The sequence below is a fragment of the Falco rusticolus genome, chromosome 10 (assembly GCF_015220075.1).
Source record: "Falco rusticolus isolate bFalRus1 chromosome 10, bFalRus1.pri, whole genome shotgun sequence".
Lineage (NCBI taxonomy): Eukaryota > Metazoa > Chordata > Aves > Falconiformes > Falconidae > Falco > Falco rusticolus.
This window is the reverse complement of record NC_051196.1, coordinates 33,786,020-33,807,191: the sequence shown is the minus strand read 5'-3', so window position 1 is coordinate 33,807,191 and position 21,172 is coordinate 33,786,020. Positions and strand designations below refer to the sequence as shown.

The following is a 21,172-nucleotide window of genomic DNA, read 5'->3' as shown; positions in this document are numbered from 1 at the left end:
TGCTGTTGGGGTTTGAGAACTGCTGTGAGCAGAGGAGACAGTGGTGAGAATTTACCCTGTTAAACCGCTGATACTGGTGTTGGAGAATCAGTGCTTCCAGTGGATCAACTTGAGCTTCTCAATAATATGCCTCATGGCCAAGACGCTGTGCTCAGGCACGGTTTGCACAGGTCTTTATAAGATGTTTATTAGACACCAAAGCAGTCCTGCAGACCACAAAACTCCATAAACAGCCCGTGGGCTGTTTCCCTCTATGTTTACTCCACTGGTTGCAGAGTCAATCCATTAGGAGAGCTGTATAACCTCTAATGCAGATTTGCAGTACTACTTTAAAACTCCTTAAAATTCCTCCCACCTTTACTAGCCACACTAGTGGCTCTGCATGGGTGCCAGGAAGCTAAATGCACGTTCCATTCCATTGGGAGAGGCTGTGAAGCGCAAGGAGGAGGTGAGAAGAGCTACAAGGTAAGAGGAAATGTCACGTCCTGCTCACAGCTTCGATGCCCCTTCTCCCCGTCCCGCAGGAAGGTGGTGAGGAGGGCCAGCCTTTCCGACCGAACAAACCTCTACAGGAAGGAGTGCGAGAAGGAAGCCATCGTCTGGCAGCAGCTGGGGGCAGCAGAAGAAGGAAGAAACTCGAGTCTCATGGGAGAAATTGGGGAGACTCGGTCCGACCAGGAGAATACAGACCCCGTAAGGAATCTCTTCTTTATTACAGGAGTCACCAAGGCGGGGGCCTGGTACCGCAAGTTCAGTGGCAATGGGTGCCCTGGGGTGGAAGGTGGCTGAGAAATTTGTAAACCTTGTCCATCAGATGTTAGCAAAACACCAAATTCTCATTTGGCATGAACTGGGATATCCCACTCAAGTGGAAAGACTGTTTTGGATTTACAGCTGCATAAATAATTTTCAGATAAGGTTCTAGTTGAACCAAGAAATTCAGAAAAAATAGCATGTGTATTTCTCTTTACAGCTAACAAACCGGTAATCACAAAAGAATTGTAATCTTGCTTTGCAGTTACTTTTTTTAAATTCAGTTATTGTCATGTTATATTAATCTACTTATCTCTCTTTTTTTTCTTTTTTTCTTTTTTTCTTTTTTTTTTTTTGTGAGTCCTTCTGAGTTCCATGTTGCTGGTTTGGGCTCAGTGTTATAGGGTCCTGTTAGTTGGGCGAATTCGATGTTTGTGCTGCAGCACCTGTCTGAGTGTGAGCAGGCTTAGGAAGTTGTCACAGGAGTGAATTGTGCTGTGGGGGATGGGGGAAGATGCTCTTCTTTCATGTCTTCTTGTTACAGAATTCAGTGTTGGAGAACTCTTCCCTCCTTCCGGAGTTAGCAAACAAAAGTACCCAGTGTGACTCTGAAATCCCCCTCCAGAATGGACTCATGGCATCTGCCAGCACTTACCAGTACACCTTTTCCAACGGGGACGTTTGGAGTATGCACGCGGACCCTGACAGCAATCCAGGCCACATGCTGCCCTACGGCAGCCCCGGGCTCCCTGACACACAGCAGTTCTGGGGTGCCTACAAGGAGCACAACCATCAAACGCTCTCCGAACTGAAGCGGCAGCGGGCTGCAGCCAAACTCCTCAACCACCCCTTCCTCAGCACCCACTTCGGCAGTGGCATGGGAGCAGTTGCCGAGAATGGGGGTGAGGCCAAGTCGCACCTAATCGGATCCAGGACTTCTCCTTACAGCTCCAATGGGACCTCAGTGTATTACACAGTGTCCAGTGGTGATCCACCCCTCTTGAAATTCAAAGCTCCCATGGAGGAAATGGAAGAGAAGGTGCACGGGTGCTGCAGAATTTCCTAGTCTCATCTGTTTCTCACCCCAGAAGAAACAAGACGCGGGTGGGCTGGCTGGATCAATCGCAGCGGCCAGGTTGTTTGCATTCCAAAGGGAGAATTTGGTCATGGACATCCTGACTGTGACGGCCTCGTTCATCATGAACTGTACTTTACCCTGCCAATTACTTCTATTGCAGTTGAATGCAATAACGCAGGTGGAGCAAGGCTCTTCGGAGAGGAAGGGATGCGCATCAATATGATGTAAAAAGAGTTGCCCTAGTCTTGCTCCCTGGGTCAGAAGGTATGGTGCACTGCCTCCCCGTCCTTGGGAAGTCATGAGATGCCTTGGAACAAAGAAAGGATCTGAATTAAAATCTTTGCATCTGAGCCTCTTGCTGTCAGTCACCAGAGCTTCTGGAAGGTGACAGTTCAGACCTGAATTTTCACTCCTGGGCAATGCATACATCCTGGAGGGGAGATCAGCACCCCCACCCCCGAGGTTTGCAAGAGTGGACAGAGCTGGTTTTTGTACAGCTGGATCCAGCACTTACAGGGCCTGACCAACAAGCAAGCATCAATGCTGCGCTTGCTTTAGGAAGTTTGCAAAGTGTTATCTCCTTGCAGCAACAACTCATCATCAAAAACTGTGCACTGGTTGGGTCCTGTTCTGCTCGTGTAAACTCATCACTGCAGACTGCCATCAGGTTTGAAGCAGAACTTTTCTCAGATCAGGCTTCACTCAATAGGCTTTAAAACTGATGTTGCAATAAGGGGCTCTGGCAATAGAACTTTACTGCAATAAAATACTGACAAAGGTCTATATTGGGATAAGTAATTTAAAAAAACATATTTGTACTATCTAGACTCTTAATTTGTTAAAACTGGAAAGACTTTTGCTGATCTCACTTTCCTATTGATTTTGTTTGTTTACTCTGTACACTCAACACAGATACTAGGGGCAGTATGCTTTGTGTTCTAATTTTTTTCTGGATTTCCAGAACCACAGGGCTCGGGAGGGATGAGGAGGAAGGGGCTTGCTGACACTAATCTAGAAACACCATGAGAGCATTTCTAATCTCCCTAGATGTTACAACATGTGTGTTTATCTGCAGTCTTTGGTTGATAAATAACTGTTAAATCATTGCTGTGGTAGCTGAACGTTTCAGCAGGGCAGGAGATTTTTCCGGTCTGTTTTCCAGCTTCCATGCTGAAGCCATCAGCAGTGGTTAGTGCTGTCAGAAGATTTATGTGCCTGTATGTAAAGGGAGCCACATGGCACCATGCAGGACACGGCAAAGTCTCTGTGCTGTGGAGCGGTTGGCTCACCAACACCAGTGGTTTAGTGTAGTTCATGCTAGCTCTGACAGACCACCTGAGAAACACTAGCACGGTGTAACCTGGGGGTTTGGCACAGCTCTTCAGCAAGTTAAGGCTTTGCATACCTGGGGTGTGTGTGTGTGTGTGTGTGCAAAAGGAGAGCGCCCTGTGGGAGACAACTCTGAGGAACAGGCCACAGTTGAGTTAACAAGTTGTATCTGCAGAAGTAACTGTGAATCTTCAACTGTTGTTCTGCACAGAGGAGCTAGCGCACACATAACTATTCATGCCTGCATGAATATGTGTCTTCTTGGGCAGTTTAAATTCCAAATTCTGAAAACATAAGCCTGTTTGGGTCTCTGTAAGCCATCCGTGGATTAAATCCAGCTCACGTAGTTGTGCTTCTGCCATGCACCCAATGCAGATTCCACCCATCTTCCTCTTAGCTGGCGGCTGTTAGACATCGATATTACACTTCATGCATATGCTCCCCCCGTGGGAATCCTCACAGCCTTTTCTTTTTTTCTAGGCTATAAAAAGTTGACTTAGGCTGCTGGTGAGTGCTCAGCGCTCTGCTCCCCATCAAATCTAGCCCATCGCTGGGGCTGGGCATGTTACAGTACAGGGCTCTGGGCTCCTCGTCCTCGGCTCTTCGAGGCAGCAGAGGTCCCTGTGTGTCACCACCACAGCCACACCGTGCAGGAAACACTGTTGGACGTGAGGTTGTTACTAGGCTGATAATTTACTCTTTTGAACTCTGAAGATGCGGTTCTCGCCAGTTTTTACAATTCTCTTCCCTCACCAGTTTTAGCAACAAATCATAAAATGGCAGCAGTTGATCTAATTTGTTGAAAACTTCTTTCTTTTTTTAAACCTCTTCTTTGTATATTTTGAAACGTTCAGAGAAGTAGGGCTTCCTCCATTATTGAAATGCATATACTAAATAAAGACTAGAAAATACTTCTTGTGCTTGACTTTACATTAAGGGATTTTAAAAGTCATTCTCTAGTAGAAAGAAGGTGATTTGGTAACTAGAGAGACTTTACTGCAGCTGTGTGTGGTCAACAGTGGGTCGCCTGAGTACCCTGAGAAACTTCTTCCTCCTGGGGTACCCCCAAGTGTAGCCTGGGTAGCATTGTTAAATTACTATTTAACATATATAAATGTTATATATATTTGAACATTTATATTCAACATGCAACAGGGGGAGATGATCTTGCAGATGCCTCTCCTCTCCCATGGTGGTGAGGGCTGTCTCTCCCCACCCATCCTGATGAGAATTCTGGACTCAGTGCAGTAAATCACGGTGCTGCTGTCCAATAGGTTGTGAATGGTGCAAAATTCGGGCCCTGCTGATGCCTCCCCTCCCAGGGAGGGAGAGGTCAGGCCCTTTTCCTTCTCAGAGCAATTTTGTGCTATTGAGTGTATTGAATCCCATGTAACTCCAAGCAAAAAAAGACTGCCGAATGCAACTGCGTTAAGCAGTTTGAGGCTTGCTTTCACTGAGAGTTGTTAACACATTAAAACTGCAGGAAGCCAGTTCATTTTAGACAAAAAGCTTTTTGTCCATTGGTATTTCACTCTGTTTATATGTAAAACTCCAGGAACTTGTTGCTCTAGCTGTGATCTCGAGCAAACCAACAATTGATTTACTATCAGGCAAAAGATATTACAGGTTCTAGATGACAAAACATCCCCCTAATAGGAATTTGTATTGTACTTGTAAAATTGGCTGTAATACAGCTCCTGTGGCTTTATCACTGCCAGCTAGCCTGCTCACCAAAGCCTAGTGGCGTCTGATCAAATGTAATAAATTCTTATTCAGATGAGAGAGTCAGTAATCAATAAATCTTCCGGGATATATTTCCCAGCCATGCCAAGTATTTGTCTACCATTGGCTTTGGGTTGAAGTTGCATCAGAGTGGGACTTGCAAAGGCTGTTAAACGGTGACCCAGAACACACTCATGCTTACGTGTTGGTGGCATTTGGGATATACTGGCCACTGCCCATGGGGCACCAGCACATAGGCTTGGGGAAGGAGCTGGCAGTTCTTGCTGCATGCGGAGCCGTTGGCTGTAGGCCTGGGATGAGCAATTCTGTAAAGTGGATATTTAACCTACTTCTGGTAAACTATTTTGTAGAGACAAACAGGCTTTTGGGGGAATAACAAACACATAGATACTCTTAACGTGCACTGTAGGAGCCCACTTGTAGGAATAAGGCTTTTTATTATAAAATTTAGCACTGTTACATCAATACTGGTTTTTTATATCTATGTTTTAAAGGCCATCCCAGTGGAAAGCTCCGAGGTACACAGTGGAAGGCACTTGGTTGTTCCATTAGACCTTAATATTGCTAAAAATCTGTAGAAACTACAAATCATGTTGCAAACGGTATATGTAGCACTTGGCTTATTATAGGAAGATTGGGGGGGTGGGGGGTATGCTATACTCAGTGTTTTTAGGCTCAATAAACATCTAAGTACAGATTCAAGGTCAGGTTAGAGTCCCACTCTGTGAGCAGTAAGCCAAAGGCTGTAGCTGTTCATACAGACCATGCAAAGATCGGAGAACGTGGATATATCGATGGGTCTGTTGTAGGCAGAGCTGCACATGAGAATAACCCTTCTGCCTGCAAAATCTTCCTGTATGCTGAACTCATACTGTTTCTAGCAAACTGACTGGCTGATGACAGCAACTTTATTTTCCATGTTGAAAGACTTTTTTTAAATGGAAAGAAAAGTGTCTCTCAAAACAGCATCTCTGTTTTACTGAGCTCAACCAAGAAAGTTCCGGCACTGAAATGTTAGGTAAGGGCTTAAGTACCATTCATTGCTGGGATCTATTTGACATCAGACCTGGGTCCATATTTCACTTATCAAGTGATGCGATTTTAGCCACTTAGTCTCAGTTCTGTGGTGTTCCAGAATCTTAAGCCCCTCCAGATTCTGGGAAGAACTGGCTCTAGCTGATGTGTTTTGGTACCATCTTACAGGTGTGGCTGAAGAGCCACATGGATGAGGAACTCCTAGTAGGGAAAGAGAAGAGCACGGCAGGGCAGCAGCAATAGCAAGTCGGTGCAATACTCAGTGGAGGCAGTGAATTATCTGGTTTATTGAGCAGGGTCTTATTTCATGTGGTCAAAAGCACGTACAAGCTCCCAAATGGCATTTAGGGTCCTTTTGCTTTAAACTTGGAGCTCTGTTTACCCAAATCTTCTCTGCTGAAACTAAATCAGCAATGAAACAGGAATATCTTAACCAAGAAAGCAATAGCACTGGTCTCCGGTGAGCCATAGATGAGCTGCTGTCCATCTGCTGGAAGGTGTTCTCCCTACATCTGGGTATTTCTGTGCCTTATCGTACTTGCTAAAGGTAACTCAGTAACTGCTCTCTGGAAGGCTTGTGGTGCCTATACAGTGCTGTTCTTTCACTTTCAGACTATTTTGCAAGGGAATAACAGTTCAGAACATAACAGATTTTGAAGATTTTATTTGCTCTTTAACTCTTTCTCATGATCACTGGCTCTCACTTCCTAGATAGAAGAAAGGCAATATGCAGGGTCTTCACTCTAATTTAACAAAGCACTCTGACCTCCTTTGTTACAGCAGTTCTCTGCAGACAGAATCCAGAACATGCTTGTAGCAGCAAGGTCTAGCCGCTCACTACAGAACACAGCTAATATTTACATTTTTTGTTTTGTTTTGCATGTGGCTGTACAACAGAATTTGTTGTCCCTGGTTGTTCTTCAGCTTTATTCTGCTGTTTTCATGTTGTCCAAGCTGGTAATGGACTTCTCAGTGCCCTCCCCCCCCCCCAATTTCAGTACCACCAGATTCTTCAGGCAACATCTGCTGTGGCACAATTATGACCTAGAATATTTTGCTGTATTTCAACCACAGAAGCTGTAGGAGAGGAACCTTTGCTCAAGATACCTGTTCCCAAACCTACACCACCGCAGTTGTCTCCACGCGCAGCTGGCGGGCAGATACAGGTTTTTTAACGGTGCAGATGCAGCATTAGTATTACCACCTCTACGTCTTCAGCCTATAAATTGCAGTGTGAGAACGGACTGGCGGGTGTCGGTAACCCTGGTACAGCTCAGTGCGGCTGCTGCGTGTACAGGATATTAACAAACGATGGCAAGCCTTCTGCAATAACTCATAATTCCATCGATCAGTAGTAAACGATGTACAAATAAAACTTGATGAAATGTATTTTATGTGAAAAAATAATGTAAGAACTGTATTGTATTAGCAGCTTTGTGTATAAAATGGCATTTTGGCAATCAGAGTCTAATATATTTAACACTTTTTTAAAAAAAGAATATTTGATATTGTATGGAATTGACTTTATTGCTACTGTAAGTATGAAGAGATGGTTTCCTAACACGTTGAAGCAATGCGTAAAATCTTAAATTGTATGTAAAACTCATGCCAAAAGGGTATGTCCAACAGTATTAGCACCTGACTCAGCGTCTTTAATAGAGATTGAATTTTTTAATTTAAAAATTATATTAAATTTCTTTTAATAATACAAACCCGCCACGGAATTTTATTTAATTGCTTTACATTTTGGGAACCTGCTGAAGCATCCCTGCCTCACTCAGCTGTAAGTAGAGCCGGGAATCGTCTGGAGGAGTGAATCCAGGCAGTGGGTGGTGTCGCTCTTTGTTTTGCAACAGGTAGTAACAATTTGTGATGGCCAAGCAGGAGGGCCAAGCCCCAGCTGCCGTGCCTGGAATGTGGCGCCGGCGTGGCCTTAGGCCGCGGCACTCGCTAATGCGCCCCATTACGGGGTCCTTCCCGGGGGCCGCTGGGGCGAACGCGGGCAGCAGTGCCGGGGGGCTGCCACAGCGCACGCCCGGCTCAGGCCCCGAGGCCGCCTGGAGGGCGCTGGGCGTGGGGCGTGAAACGGCCGCCTCAGCCAGGCCCGAGGGGGGGGCGCCGGGGTGTGCGGCCCGCTGGGCCCAACGGGGCTGCGCGTCCCGGGGGCGGCGGCGAACGGCCCCTGCGCCTCCCTCCTCCCCGCGGGACCGGCGGGCTGCGGCGGGCGGGCGGAGCGACGCGGCGGGGCCGGGCCGCCTGCTCCGCAGCCAACCGTGGCGCGGGGCGGGCCGCGGCTGCTCCACTGGCGGCGGCGGCGCGGCCCGTTTGGATTCAAAGCCGCTATAAAGGCGGCGCCGGGCCGCGCCGCGCCGCAGCGCCATGGCCAACCCGTCGCAGTGCCTGGAGGAGGGCGCCGGGCGCTGGCCGCCGCGGCCGCCCGGTCCCTACAGCGAGGCGCAGCGGCTGGCGCTGGAGGAGCTGGTGGCGGGCGGCCCCGAGGCGCTGCGGGCCTTCCTGCGGCGGGAGCAGCTGCCGCCGTTCCTCTCGGAGCCCGAGGTGCAGGCCATCGCGCGGGGCGCCCTGCCGCCCGCCGCGGCCCCGGAGCCGGCGGCCGAGCCCTCGCTCGGCGCCTCCCTCGACGCCTCGTCGCTCACCTACTTCCCCGAGCGCTCGGACCTGGAGCCGCCGGCGCTGGAGCTAGGCTGGCCGGGCTTCGCCAGCGGCGCCTTCCGCGGGCTGACGCGGGTGGAGGCGCACTTCCAGCCGGGCTGCGGGGACAGCATCTACGGCTGCAAGGAGGCGGTGCGGCGGCAGATCCGCTCCGCCCGGCAGGTGAGCGAGGGGCCCTTCCCCAGCGGCAAAACGCAGCACCGGGATGGATGAGCATCTCCCCCGTGTGACACCTGGGGGGGCCAAGCGGCTTTAACTCGGCGAAAGCCCGGCGCGCAGGGCGGGCGGTTCCCTGCCGGCGGGGCGCACCCCGGCTCCCTCCTCCCCGGCCCCGCCGCGGGGTTCGAGCTGAGCTCGCCCGTGTGTTCAAGCAGGTTCCCTGTGCCAGGCTCCTCGCTGGTGTGCTCTGCGAGTGGATCCTGCTGGCCCTTAAAGGATGCGCCACCAAAACCGGCTTCTCTTACAAAAGGCCATCTACAGAGAGCGCCCTGTGATCACGGCTCCTTTCCTCGCCGCTTCCCTCCTTCACCTCCTTCGTTGCCCCGAGCAGCCTGCAGGCCAGCTCGCCAGGGCTTCCCTCCTGCGGCCGCGGCGGTTGTGATCCGCTGCAGAGTATGGCTTAAAAATCATGTGGTGTCGTAACTTCTAACTGTTCTCTGTGCCTCCTCATCTTACCTGAGCTTACAGCCTCCAACTGTAATCCCCAGGAGGGAACCACCTTTCTCCTTAGCAGCCATTCAATTGGCTTAGCTAAAATTTAAATGTAATAGCTTCCTCTTTGGGTGGCCAGGTGAAGCAACTGCTGGCTCCTGTACCGTGCTCGCACATGGCACACCCTGAATCAGCAGCCAAGCTTCATCCCTTTCTGCGTGCAGGAGCTTAGGGCGTGTGTGAGGATGACATGGACGATGGGCTTCTGGCCAGAAACGGTCACAGAGGAAACTCAGGTCTCAAAGGTTCCTTACCAGGTCGATAAGACCAGTCTAGTGACTTGTAAAGTCCATGAAAACTTTTGTTTCTCCAGAAAGCTGTAGTCGTTTGTAATGTTCCTGCTTGTAGCATCTTGCCAAACGCTTTCCATCACACAAAGCCGAGAGCCGGGCAAGCTGTTCCTGCTGCTGCCGTGTAAATGCCTGATACAGGGAGTGGTTTTGTGGGCACAGAATGGACAGAAGTTTTGACCCCCTATAATTTACTGAATATCAGATGCTGTACGATGTTGCTCAGTTGTGCCTGAGTTATTCAGATTAATGTGAGGAAAGGGAAAATTCAGATGCTCTATAGTTTCTTCTCTGCTCACTCCAGTGGGGGTAGCTTAAGTGACTAAGGGGGGACACTTGCTACCTTGCCTCTGCTATCCTGAATGGATAAGTGTGGAGAAAATGGTTTTCTTTCTCTTTTCTAAATATAACTGTACTTTTGCTCATTTTGAGTAAAAGTATATTTCTTTTTCAACTGGTAATTCTGGGATTAGAACTCCAATGTACTGTTAATTGAATAGTCACCAGTGTTTCCAAGGGGTTTTTAGCATGATTTGTCTGTTTTCAGGAGTTATTTTCTTACTCATCTGGTCTTGTCTAAGTGTCAAAGGAAGATAAAGAAAAGCAAGAGGCTTTTGACAAGTGATTGGGTGGAGAAAAGCCCAAGAGGCACATAAGAAGCACAAGCACAAACTATCTTGATCTAGAAATACCAGCGTGACTGTGTGTTATACCTAAGAACTCATCCATAGGAGCCAGTCCCTTAGGGAGCAGGGCACAGGTGGGAACACAAAGCTTAGCCTGTTCTTGTGGGAAATGTTTCCTCTGAGTACAGGCAATGCCACACACAGAGCAGCTGTGTTGCATGCCTATATGCCTTGGGTGTGTTGCAGCAGCGCATGCTTATCTATCTAATAAGGGCAGATGCCAGGTACCTGCAAGTGGTTCTGTAATTGTCCCTGATGCTGGTCTAGTGGAGAATAGAAAAGTAAGTCATGAAGCCACATCCTTTATGCCTTTGTGTCCCCTAGTAGATGTGTGTTCCTGGTTTTGAAGGCTGAAAATTGTAGCACCAAAATGGTGTGTGATGTGGCTCTGAATTAGCTGGAGAGATTGGTCATAAATGTAGGACTGTCGTCTTGTCTTTGGCCCTCTGAGAGAAAAGTCTTCTCATCTTAGGACCAGCCTTCTGTAAAGAACTGTTGAGTTGAGTGAGTGGAAGGATTTCTTTTGAAGGGTTGGGACGGAAACTCAGAATCCTCTAGTAGGTGTCTGGAAATAGTATATTCAGTTTATATATTGTCACAGAACTCATTGATTTTTTTGGTAACTTATGTAGGGACAGCATTCCCTTCCCACCATGCAAAGAGAAATCTGCTGGGGTTTGTGAGATGCTCAGCTGTGATGGTGAGGAGGCCATCTGAGTTAATTCTCCTGCAGGCAGTGGCTATCTGTGGCAGGTATGCCACACTGGGAAAACAGGAGTGGAGATGACTTGCCATTGGATTCCCAGTTCTGCTGTGATACCTTTGCCAGCATTACCAAAAGGCCAGATTACAGGATATCATATAAGAAAGCAGGATGTGAAAATGTACAAAAGCAGCAGCAGGCATGAGGAAAAACCTCTTCAGGCTTACGCTTTGCACTCCAGGACACAGAGAATTTAAAGAAACATTGTGGGAATGTAGAAATCTTTTATAATGTGCTAGGGCCTGTGCTACAGGACAAAGAAATGTGCATCTGGCCTTGGTGACAGCAGCAGGAGAAAGTGGGGGGGGCAATGACCTGGCCGTGTATAAAATAAAGCCCTTGAACAAGCATTGTCACTGTTCTTGCAGGTGATTGCGCTTGTGATGGATTCCTTCACAGATATTGATATCTTCAGTGACCTTCAGGATGCCTATAACAACCGCAAAGTCCCTGTCTATATCCTACTTGACCAGGACTTTCTACCACATTTCTTGGAAATGTGCAAGAATTTGGGGGTTTGTCCTGAGCAGGAAAGTGTGAGTACTAAATGTGGGTGGGTGTGGCTTGTGTTTGTTTTTTGTGGAACAGTTGATGGTTATGGATATCAAAGATACTCTTCTATATAACATCAGACTCCCTTGAAAGATTAAAGCATCCTGTTGGTTTGATAACTGACATAAAAGGGGATTTTCTGAAATGCTGTTCAGTTCCTGAAGATCAAGGCTCAATATTGAATGGTTCCAGTACAGTCTCTAGTGCAACACATGAAACTGCTCAGAAACTCTGTGAAAAACATGCAGACAAGGCACATCTACTACCCCACGCTATCCGTATGTAGGGGCTACAGCCATGCTATGCAACAACCTGGCGTTCTGGGTGCAGTGCATGCTGTGATCCCTGTCCTGAAGAAGCAACAATTTCAAACATTTAATTTTTGCAATATTTAAATGGCTTTATTCTTTGGCTCAAGAAGCGGCTTGCTAAGGAAAACAGAAACACAGGAAGCTCAAGGGTGGTACAGCTCTGGTAACATCTATTTATTTCCTAATACATAGTTGCTTTCTTTTAAAAGGGTTTGAATGATGTCACCGAAGTGATTTACTTAATTCCTCTGAATATAAGCTACATGGCTGTTGTCGCTTTGTTTGGACAGGCTTATGTTCACCCCAGCGAGTTTCCCTGGACTGGGAAATGCTCCTAGCTTTGTGGGCAGTAACTGATGAAGCTGGCTGTTCTCTCCACAGGCTTTCATAATGTAACAGAAATATAGCACTGCACAACTAGTAACACTCACATGCAGACTATGTAAGGAAGCTCATTTTGTTCCTATCTTCCATAGTGTGCATAGCATAGTTGCTTGCAGGTAGAATTGCAAATCAAAACTTTTTGGAAGTTAATTTAAATCTGATGTTACTTTTCCCCTTTTCTGAAACAGATGATGAGAGTTCGAACTCTCACGGGGAACACATACTACCTGAGGTCGGGTGCCAAAATTGTTGGGCAATCCCATGAGAAGTTCATGTTAATTGATGGCATTAGAGTGACAACAGGCTCCTACAGGCAAGTACTGGGGTTGGCTGGTGCCCAGTGAAGCTACAGAAAGGGGGAGTTCTGCAAGATTGATGTATTAACTTTGCTGTTTGCCTGGTATGCAAGTGGACTAGCTGAGTCTAAGTGGGACTAACACAAAGCTGAAAGCAGCTTTGTAAAACTGGTTTATGCCACTTGTTGCTAGTAAAGCACTTGGGCATGGCTAAATAGAGCTCTTCCTGAAGAAGAGTGAATAGTCTATCAACTTTATACTTTCCTTATGCACAGCACTTCTGCGCCGGGTCTTGCTATCTGTAACTGTATGTGTTGAAATGCACTGGCAATTAACTGTGAATCTTGGTTTGTTTTCAACAGTTTCACGTGGTCTGATGGAAAGCTGAACAGCAGTAACTTGCTGCTATTGTCAGGTCAAGTGGTTGAACACTTTGACCTTCAGTTCAGAATTCTTTATGCCCAGTCGATGCCCATCAGCCCTAAATGGCTGTCCAGCTGCAGAAACAGTGGGATGTTTGATCACCTGGTGAACAGAACAGAGTCCTCTAAAGAATATACTGTGGAAGGCAATTTGAGAGCAGAATTCGCCATACTGGCTAGCACTCCAAAGAAATTGTTGAAAGAACGAGATCAGGCAGAAGATACTCCTGGAGGAAAACCTCGTAACCTGGACACCTCTTCTCTCTGTGAAGAGGAGTGGTTCAGCAATCAAGTGGCCTTGGTGGAACGGAAAAGCACATCAACTCAGACTGGCCCATGGGAAGAGAAGCCTGCAGTGATGGTGTGCAGTGTTGCCACGCAGACCAGTGCTTTAATGGCAGAAACTGGCACTCAAACTTCTGTTGCTGCTAGAATGACGGGCACTCAGACTTCAGTTTTGCTGAAGACTGCAGTGACACAGACAAAGGAAGATGAGCATACAGAAACACCCCTGCTTCACAGGAAGTTGTCAAAAGAAGGATCTTCTCTGTCTGGAAAGGCTGTATCAAGTTCTAGTCTGCGATCCCTGTCTTCATCATCATCCCAGTGCTCTCTGGCAAGCTCTACTGGTTCACTATCTTCTCTCCGGTCCTTTGAATATTCTAGCAGTCACAGGGCAGAATATTTCCAAAAACTGCATAAAGAGAGGCAATTCCACTACTCCACTATCAGGTCAAAGCTTAGCCACATGGTGGATATCCTGTCCCGGAGGGGACGTGTGCCTGAAAACTACATGACCCAGTACACGGGAAGATGCAATCTAAAGCAGAGACGTGACATCAGTGCCAGCCTGCGCAGCCTCAGAGATGTTTCACTCTTTTCTCTGAATAAATGATTACTGTGCTGACTGCAGAACACAAGTTCCAGTCTGAAACTGCAGGCACTTTGTACCTGCTGATTCCTCCACTTTCTTCCAGCACTTTTACTTTTTTTCAATACATGTGTATGTTGCTCTCCAACACTATGTTTTATGCTATGCAATTTAAGCAATAAAAAAAGAGGTATTTTAGTTTTTACGGTAACTTCTTACATGTTCCTCTTATGCATTAGTGGTGAAGGTTCATTTTAATTTTGGATGTTTAACCTAAAAAGTACTCATTACTGCTTTCTAGGAGTACATATGCCCTGGCTTTGATTTATGTAAACTTGGAAAAATCTGAATCATTCTGATCTTGCTCAGAGTGGCTTTGGAGATTTAGCTCACATCAAGGTATACTCAAATATATATATATACACAAAAATATTGGCTTTTATTTCTACTTTCTTTGGCATGAGGGGAAGCACTTTTATAAAGAGCCATAAAGATAACTTCATTCTGAGTCTGACTTCAGTGATACATACATTACTCTTCCATCAAAGTTGTGAAGGGTCTATTGGAGCAGTTGCATGATCTTATCGTCAACTGTATCCTTTTTCTATTGTTTAAGCCTTCTGAAATGGACTGAGCTAACCAGCTCTTCAATTTGATCATCCTCTTGTGCCTTTGTATAGGTTATATACTCACACATTTTTATTTCCCCCTCTTTCTCTCTCATCCTCAGAAGAGCATCTTTTTAAAACTGAGACCAGAAAGTAGCAACTTAGCACTCAAAGATAGCTGGTACCCATTTTAAGTACAGTCCTGATGTAAATGTTTCCAGTATTTGGGACCAAAAGCTAGATATATTTGACCTGTAAGACTATTGATGGGAATGTATTGCTGAACTGCTGGTGTTTTGTGTTTGTGAGTGGGAGATGAGGTGGTATCTGGAGTTCAGTGTCTTGCTGCAGCATGCCTGTTGTACTTCTCTGTCGGGGTGACTTCAACAAACTTTGTCGCTTTTGCAGCTCATTACACTGAATTCAGGCTTAGTCTTAGCACTGTAAAACGAGTTTCTAGTTCTGGCTTAGTCTAGGAATGTCTGAGGCATCTTGCGTCCATTAAGAGATGTGCAAACAGCTTCCTTCTTTGGAGTGAACTGAGAGGCAAGACAACTGCCAAGGGCACATGGCAAAGGCTCTGTTCAAAAGTAAACTGACAAATGCACTACAAAATGCTATGGGTTATGTTTAGTAGTATTGTTGCACAAGTAAGTGTAGGAGTGGAGCTCTCCCATTTTTCTCTTGAAACCGTCCTATCTGAAATATTCTGTTTCCTGCTCTGTTTATCCCCTAAGTTGGTTTGAGGAGCTGAAGTGTCACTAGTTTTTGACCATGTTCTACTTCCACTATTAAATGTCTCTGCAAAGCAGCTTAACCTAAGATCCATCATCTGAACACTTGTTAGCAGTATCCTGTATGTGTGTGTGCGCTTAGCTGTGCTTGCTGGGTCTGAGCAGTGTGCAGGGTCTCTCTGAGATCTGACCTGTATTGTTATTCTTTAGTCTTGCATCCCAGTCCTTCAGTGACCAACTAGACTGAATTCTGCCAGGTCAAATCAGAGTCTGGGTTATGTATTTTCTTACTTATAGGTGCAGGTGTCCAGTAGATGGCATGTTCCAGCTGTGCCTGACTATTCCTGTCGACAGCCAATAAGTGAATAAACAGAAAAACATCCAAAACTCAGAAAGGCTGCAACCTAACTGTAGAGAGCAACACTTTATTCTACTAAAGCTGGCATTTCTCTCTCTCAAATCTATATGGGCGAAGGGGCTTTGCTACTTTTATTGCTTGGATTTCAAAGCAGCTGCTCCTTCCTTAAAACCATAAAGCAGATGAACGAAGAGGTATGGGGGAGAAAACCTCTGCCTGCACTTGTTTAAAAAGAGAAGGTACTTTCTCACTGGGTGGCTGGAGCTGGATGGGTCACGGGGAGTGAAGTGATTTGCAGAGGGGGAGCTGAGCTACACCTTCAAAGCCAATTTTGAGTTGCACTTCTAAGAGCTCATGTTGACTAGTGCTTGAATGTATGTAAAATCAACTTGGTTGCGCTCTGTGCTTTTTAACTTCATTACATCATGCAGCTGTTATGGTACTCTTAACAGGAACAAGAAACCGTTTACAAATAAGCTGCTTTTGCCGTGAGGGTTTTCACCTGATCATTGCTAAGCTTTTTTTTTTGTTTGTTTGACATTTGGACTCTGGGTGACTAACGCAGCTGCTGCCGCTGCCCTGCCGCCCCCGGGGAGCGGCGCAGCCTGGGACGCGGCCGGGGGCCGTTCGCCCTCCGGGGCGGCTTTGATCCGGAGCAGGTCGGTGCAGACGGCCACGCTGGCGCTCCCTGCCCGGTGCAGGCTTTGCTGCTCCGCCGTGCCTCCCGGGCGGGGGGACGAAGCCAGCCGGCTCTGCCACCCGTGCCCTTCCCGGGGGCGCTGCGGCCACAGCACCCCGGTCCTGCCGTGGGCGCCGCGCACGGACGTGCCCCGCGGGGAGGGGGGTGTCCCCGCTCCGCCCGCCCCCGCGCCGCTCCCTGTCGCTTGCCTCGCGTGGAAGAGGCGTGGAGGAGCCTCCCGAGCGCGGGTCCGCCCGCGGAGGAGCCGCTATAAAGGCGGCGCCGGGCCGCGCCGCGCCGCAGCGCCATGGCCAACCCGTCGCAGTGCCTGGAGGAGGGCGCCGGGCGCTGGCCGCCGCGGCCGCCCGGTCCCTACAGCGAGGCGCAGCGGCTGGCGCTGGAGGAGCTGGTGGCGGGCGGCCCCGAGGCGCTGCGGGCCTTCCTGCGGCGGGAGCAGCTGCCGCCGTTCCTCTCGGAGCCCGAGGTGCAGGCCATCGCGCGGGGCGCCCTGCCGCCCGCCGCGGCCCCGGAGCCGGCGGCCGAGCCCTCGCTCGGCGCCTCCCTCGACGCCTCGTCGCTCACCTACTTCCCCGAGCGCTCGGACCTGGAGCCGCCGGCGCTGGAGCTGGGCTGGCCGGGCTTCGCCAGCGGCGCCTTCCGCGGGCTGACGCGGGTGGAGGCGCACTTCCAGCCGGGCTGCGGGGACAGCATCTACGGCTGCAAGGAGGCGGTGCGGCGGCAGATCCGCTCCGCCCGGCAGGTGGGTGACTGCGGGCAGCTCCCGGGGGCCGCTCCGCTCCGCACCGCTGCGCCCCCAGCGCGGGCGACCCGCGGGGATGCCGGGCTCCGCCTCCGCCTTCCCCCCTGCACGGACTTGTAAAGAAACTCCCGATTCTACTTACTGCGCTCTTCTGTTATTGTGCCCACTCCCACCCCCTTTATATTTATTAGGAGGCTTGCAAGTTTTTGCGTCGTATCGGTGGAAAGCGGGTCCGTGCTTCCTGGACCTCGCCAGGCTGGCTCAGGGAGCTGGCCCCCCGGCAGCGACACCCCCCCGGCAGCGACACCTCCGGCCCGTCGGAGCCGTCGGTGCGTCCCCTGGCCCAGCGAGTGCGCGGCGAACCGGGGCCAGGCCGGGGAAAGGGCTGCGAGGGCAGCAGCTGGCTCTCCAAAACTTTAGTGAATAATCGGATATTAGCATGAAATACCATGAGAATCTTGAGTAAAAAGTTGAAGAGAAACCTCAGATCAAAATGTACCTGAAATGGAGAGGTGAGATGTGAAGAGCAGCTGGACACTAACAAATCCTTCCTTTTTTACTGTTGCTTTTCACGTTTAAAAAGTTTGAAAGACTCTGGAAAACTCAAGTTTTGGAAATAAGTTCACATTTCTCTTCTGGCAGTGCTTCAGAGAAAAAAAGACATCCCTTCTCAGGGAAAAAAAACTCTTGCCTAGGAATCGAAGACTAAATTTTTCTAACAGAACTAGACCCCTGGTTTTGCCATATCTCAGGGTGAGAAAGAAACCTGAAGCAATACATTTACTTTGCCACTGTTCTGGTTCTTCTAAGATATTCTCAGCACCCCTAAACGTCTCCACAATCAGCACAATGCTCCTGTCATACCGAAAGTTACTGATGTAGCTGAAGAAGACTAACAGCAAAATTTTTTCCCTTTCCTCATGCAAAATTTGCTTGCTTAGGTTTTTGGAGAGGTGTCAAGTCTCTGTCTGCCTTAGGTCTCAGTAGTGCTTTAGAGATGGGGATAAAGGAGAAAATGTGCAGGTTTCTGTAATTTTTTCTTGAAGTTATGTAGTAGAAAAGGGAAGGCTTCGGTAGAACCTTAGTTAAAAACCATGAGCAATGTGCTACTAAATAGCTGCAGGTGCTATCATGGCTGCTAATCAGTCAGAGAAAAGGTGTCTCTGCAATAGGCTTTCAGGCTAGGTTGTTCATTCCTATTGACCCAAAAAAGAAACAAGTCCTGGTGAAAAAAGCTTCGATGTCTGTTGCTGAAATCGTCATAGAAAATGAAATTCTATAATGCAATAACAAAAATCTTACATCATGTTATCTGCTATGAATCAATCAAGTGACAACAAAATTGGGGCAAATAATCTTTAACAACAATTTCTGTCTATACATTCGATATTTTTTTCCTATTTAACTATACAGGGACATGAATAAGTGATCATAGTGAAGGGGGGATGTATATTGTGTTTCCTGTACTCAGTAATCACCTTTACCAAAATACCGTTCTCTTCACAGAACTTCATTCTAATCAGTTAATTTTTTCCTTTTTCTTCTCTTTCTGGTATGTCTGTTAAATGTTTCAGCAGTCCTGTGAAAAACAGAAAATTCCATATCACAGAAGACAGTACCATGTTCCTTCCATAACCACCAGGGGGAAAAAAAAAGGGGTGGGGGGGCGGTGGTGTTGGAATATGTAATTTGAAAGTCAAATTTCTCATGTGCCATCTCCTTTAGGATGCTGAGGAAACAGCCTAATGATTTCTTTTGAAACTTGTTGCAGATGATTGCCTTGGTTATGGATTCCTTCACAGATACTGATATCTTCAAAGACCTCTTGGAAGCTTGTAGCCAGCGGCAAGTTAAAGCATATATCCTTCTAGATCAGTCTTCGTTTTCTCACTTTCTAAAAATGTGCAAGGATCTGGGAGTTGACCTTGAACAGGAAAAGGTGAGACTTGTCATATTTATAGGATAGAGAGTCAATCCTCTTATAAGCATAATCTTTGAGCTATCAAAAGAAACTATTATGCCTGCTGCCACAACTTCAAATGGGGTTTATGTTGCTTTAGCTCTGTCTTGGGAGATTTAACTATTCTTGTGTAAGAAGGCAATTAATAGAAAAACTGAAATCTTTAGAAGCGGATGCTTTCTGAGAACAAATACTCATCGAATATTCAAGGGAATGCAGGAGGAATGTCCAGTTCCAAAAGCATGACTGGAGTTGCTCAGGCTTGCTGAGACTGAAGCTGATGGAGAAACAGGTTCTCAGGAGTCTATGGAATTTGGGTTCCTCCAAGATTAGGTGACAGTTTTTTTGCACTTGCATTCTCCACAATCAGTTTATGGGTTTGCCTTTTAATGCCACCTCTTTGCCTACTAAAACGAGACAGAATTATTATTTGGTTCCTAGAGGGTGAATCTTGTGCAGCAGCTTTTGCTAGTTCATCAATGATCGTTCGTGTTCTGTGTTACTCCTTTAAATGCAATAATTTAACTTTGAAATCCACATGATGTTTGCCGTATCTTTAACAGCTGATAAGAATTCGAAATATCACTGGGAAAACATACTACACGAGGTCGGGTGCCAAAATTGTTGGAAAAGTCCGTGAAAAGTTCATGTTAATTGATGGCATTAGAGTGACAACAGGCTCCTACAGGCAAGTGCCCATTTCCTTCTGTGACTTAACACGATTTTATTACGTGGAAAGGGAAAACAGCCATGTTGCAAAACTGCTTTCCTTATCAGAGTTTGTGTGTAACATTTGTCCTAAAAAGAGCACACTGCTCATCATGTGGATTATAAGAATGATTTAATGAAATGCAGTGAAAAAGAATTTTCAGTTAATACTTTGTTTGCTGTTTATTTTTAATTAACTCAGAATTTTCTCATTCTTCCATTGCTAGTTTTACGTGGACAGATGGGAAGCTTAACAGCAGTAACATTTTGATCCTGTCAGGCCCTGTAGTTGCACACTTTGACCTGGAGTTTCGGATTCTTTATGCACGGTCAAAGCCTATCAACCTCAAAGAGTTATCCAGCTGCAAGAAGAAGAACGTGTTGGACCAGCTGGTCAGGATAACAGTGGCTTCTAGAGACTTGACCAGGGAAAACTTCCTGAGAATGGAGTTTTTGTATCTTAGAGCATTTGTAGGAAATCTAAAAAGGAAGCGAAGCTGGCTGCATGCCTCAAGGGAGGCAGTCTACGTGTCAAATAATGCAATGCATGCCTCTCCTCCACTGACAAAGAGGAATGGCTCTCTAGTTATGAGGCCACACTGGATCATAGAGAGATGAAATGCATGTTCACTTCGGAGTGAGAAGCAGAACCTCAGGAACCGCATCCAGCCGTCCATGTCCAGTACTGTCTTACTGTATGTTTGTGAGAGCAGCTGGGAAACAAACCTCAAACTGAGAGAAAGTAATACTGGAATTGTGGTTTTGTTTGAACACCACTCTAATTCAGATCAAAAGACACAATTATGGTATTGTCTTAGGCTCAGATGTGTTTTTTTTGAAATAAAACCAAACTCTTAACACCTGGAAAGCCATTACTTTTAGTATTCTGTCAGATTTTCATTTTTCAACCTGTTCTTACATGTTTTAAGCTGATGGGTTAGCAGTGTCTTAGCTCAGTAGCTCAAACCTTTTTTTTTTTTGTTTGTTTGTTTTGGTTTGTTTTTTGTTGTGTTTTTTTTTTTTTAAGGAATCCAGGTACAGAAAATAATATTGCTTAAAAGTCTTCCAAAGATGAATAGCAGCACTGCTGTACAGCTCCCAAATCAGTCTAAGCTTTGTCTTGTGTTACGTAAACTCTCCACAAACTGTTTCATGACACAGACCTGATGTGGAGTAACCATAATCTAGAAACAAGTAGGTCGGTACCATGCTACTAGTCCTCAAATATTACTTTTTTTTTTTTTTTTTACATGAAGCTGTCCTGCAAGGCAGAATGAGCTAACATGTCAGGCAAACAAGGCTTTTGCAATGACTAAATTTCAAATTACCTTTTCTTAATTGTAAGAATACTTGGATTGTTGGACATCACACAATGAATGCATGCAAGGGATAGTATTGCTAAGAACTTACTATGTTTGGAGCAGAGCCAAATGAGACCACTTTCTTGGTGTTACTATATATACTTTTTGGT

General features: G+C 46.9%; 3 protein-coding genes across 3 annotated transcripts in view; all 3 read left to right on the top strand.

Moving 5' to 3' along the window:
- The window catches only part of PPP1R16B (protein phosphatase 1 regulatory subunit 16B), a 64,238-nt gene extending 56,592 nt beyond the window's left edge, over positions 1–7,646 (top strand). The window contains exons 10-11 of the mRNA XM_037402999.1: positions 525–693; positions 1,298–7,646. Coding sequence (XP_037258896.1) covers positions 525–693; positions 1,298–1,819 — 691 coding nt within the window. The 3' untranslated portion in view covers positions 1,820–7,646. The remainder of the gene's footprint in view (positions 1–524; positions 694–1,297) is intronic.
- A 643-nt stretch (positions 7,647–8,289) lies between these two features.
- LOC119154884 (protein FAM83D-like) lies at positions 8,290–14,092 on the top strand. The gene is made up of 4 exons (XM_037402866.1): positions 8,290–8,770; positions 11,427–11,594; positions 12,494–12,618; positions 12,964–14,092. Exons 1-4 carry the CDS (start codon positions 8,318–8,320, stop codon positions 13,916–13,918), a joined length of 1,701 nt encoding a protein of 566 aa, XP_037258763.1. The 5' UTR covers positions 8,290–8,317; the 3' UTR covers positions 13,919–14,092.
- A 2,422-nt stretch (positions 14,093–16,514) lies between these two features.
- Positions 16,515–20,565, top strand: LOC119154885 (protein FAM83D-B-like). The gene is made up of 4 exons (XM_037402867.1): positions 16,515–17,033; positions 18,805–18,972; positions 19,557–19,681; positions 19,929–20,565. Exons 1-4 carry the CDS (start codon positions 16,581–16,583, stop codon positions 20,317–20,319), a joined length of 1,137 nt encoding a protein of 378 aa, XP_037258764.1. The 5' UTR covers positions 16,515–16,580; the 3' UTR covers positions 20,320–20,565.
- The last annotated feature ends 607 nt before the right edge of the window (positions 20,566–21,172 follow it).

What these genes read in the sequence shown, in the direction of transcription:
- LOC119154885 (XM_037402867.1), top strand. Translation starts at nt 16,581, where the DNA reads ATGGCCAACCCGTCGCAGTGCCTGGAGGAGGGCGCCGGGCGCTGGCCG. An exon ending in TTGACCTTGAACAGGAAAAG is followed by an intron (nt 18,973 to 19,556) that starts GTGAGACTTGTC and finishes TATCTTTAACAG; the next exon opens with CTGATAAGAATTCGAAATAT. An exon ending in GTGACAACAGGCTCCTACAG is followed by an intron (nt 19,682 to 19,928) that starts GCAAGTGCCCAT and finishes TTCCATTGCTAG; the next exon opens with TTTTACGTGGACAGATGGGA.
- LOC119154884 (XM_037402866.1), top strand. Translation starts at nt 8,318, where the DNA reads ATGGCCAACCCGTCGCAGTGCCTGGAGGAGGGCGCCGGGCGCTGGCCG. An exon ending in TTTGTCCTGAGCAGGAAAGT is followed by an intron (nt 11,595 to 12,493) that starts GTGAGTACTAAA and finishes TTTCTGAAACAG; the next exon opens with ATGATGAGAGTTCGAACTCT. An exon ending in GTGACAACAGGCTCCTACAG is followed by an intron (nt 12,619 to 12,963) that starts GCAAGTACTGGG and finishes TGTTTTCAACAG; the next exon opens with TTTCACGTGGTCTGATGGAA.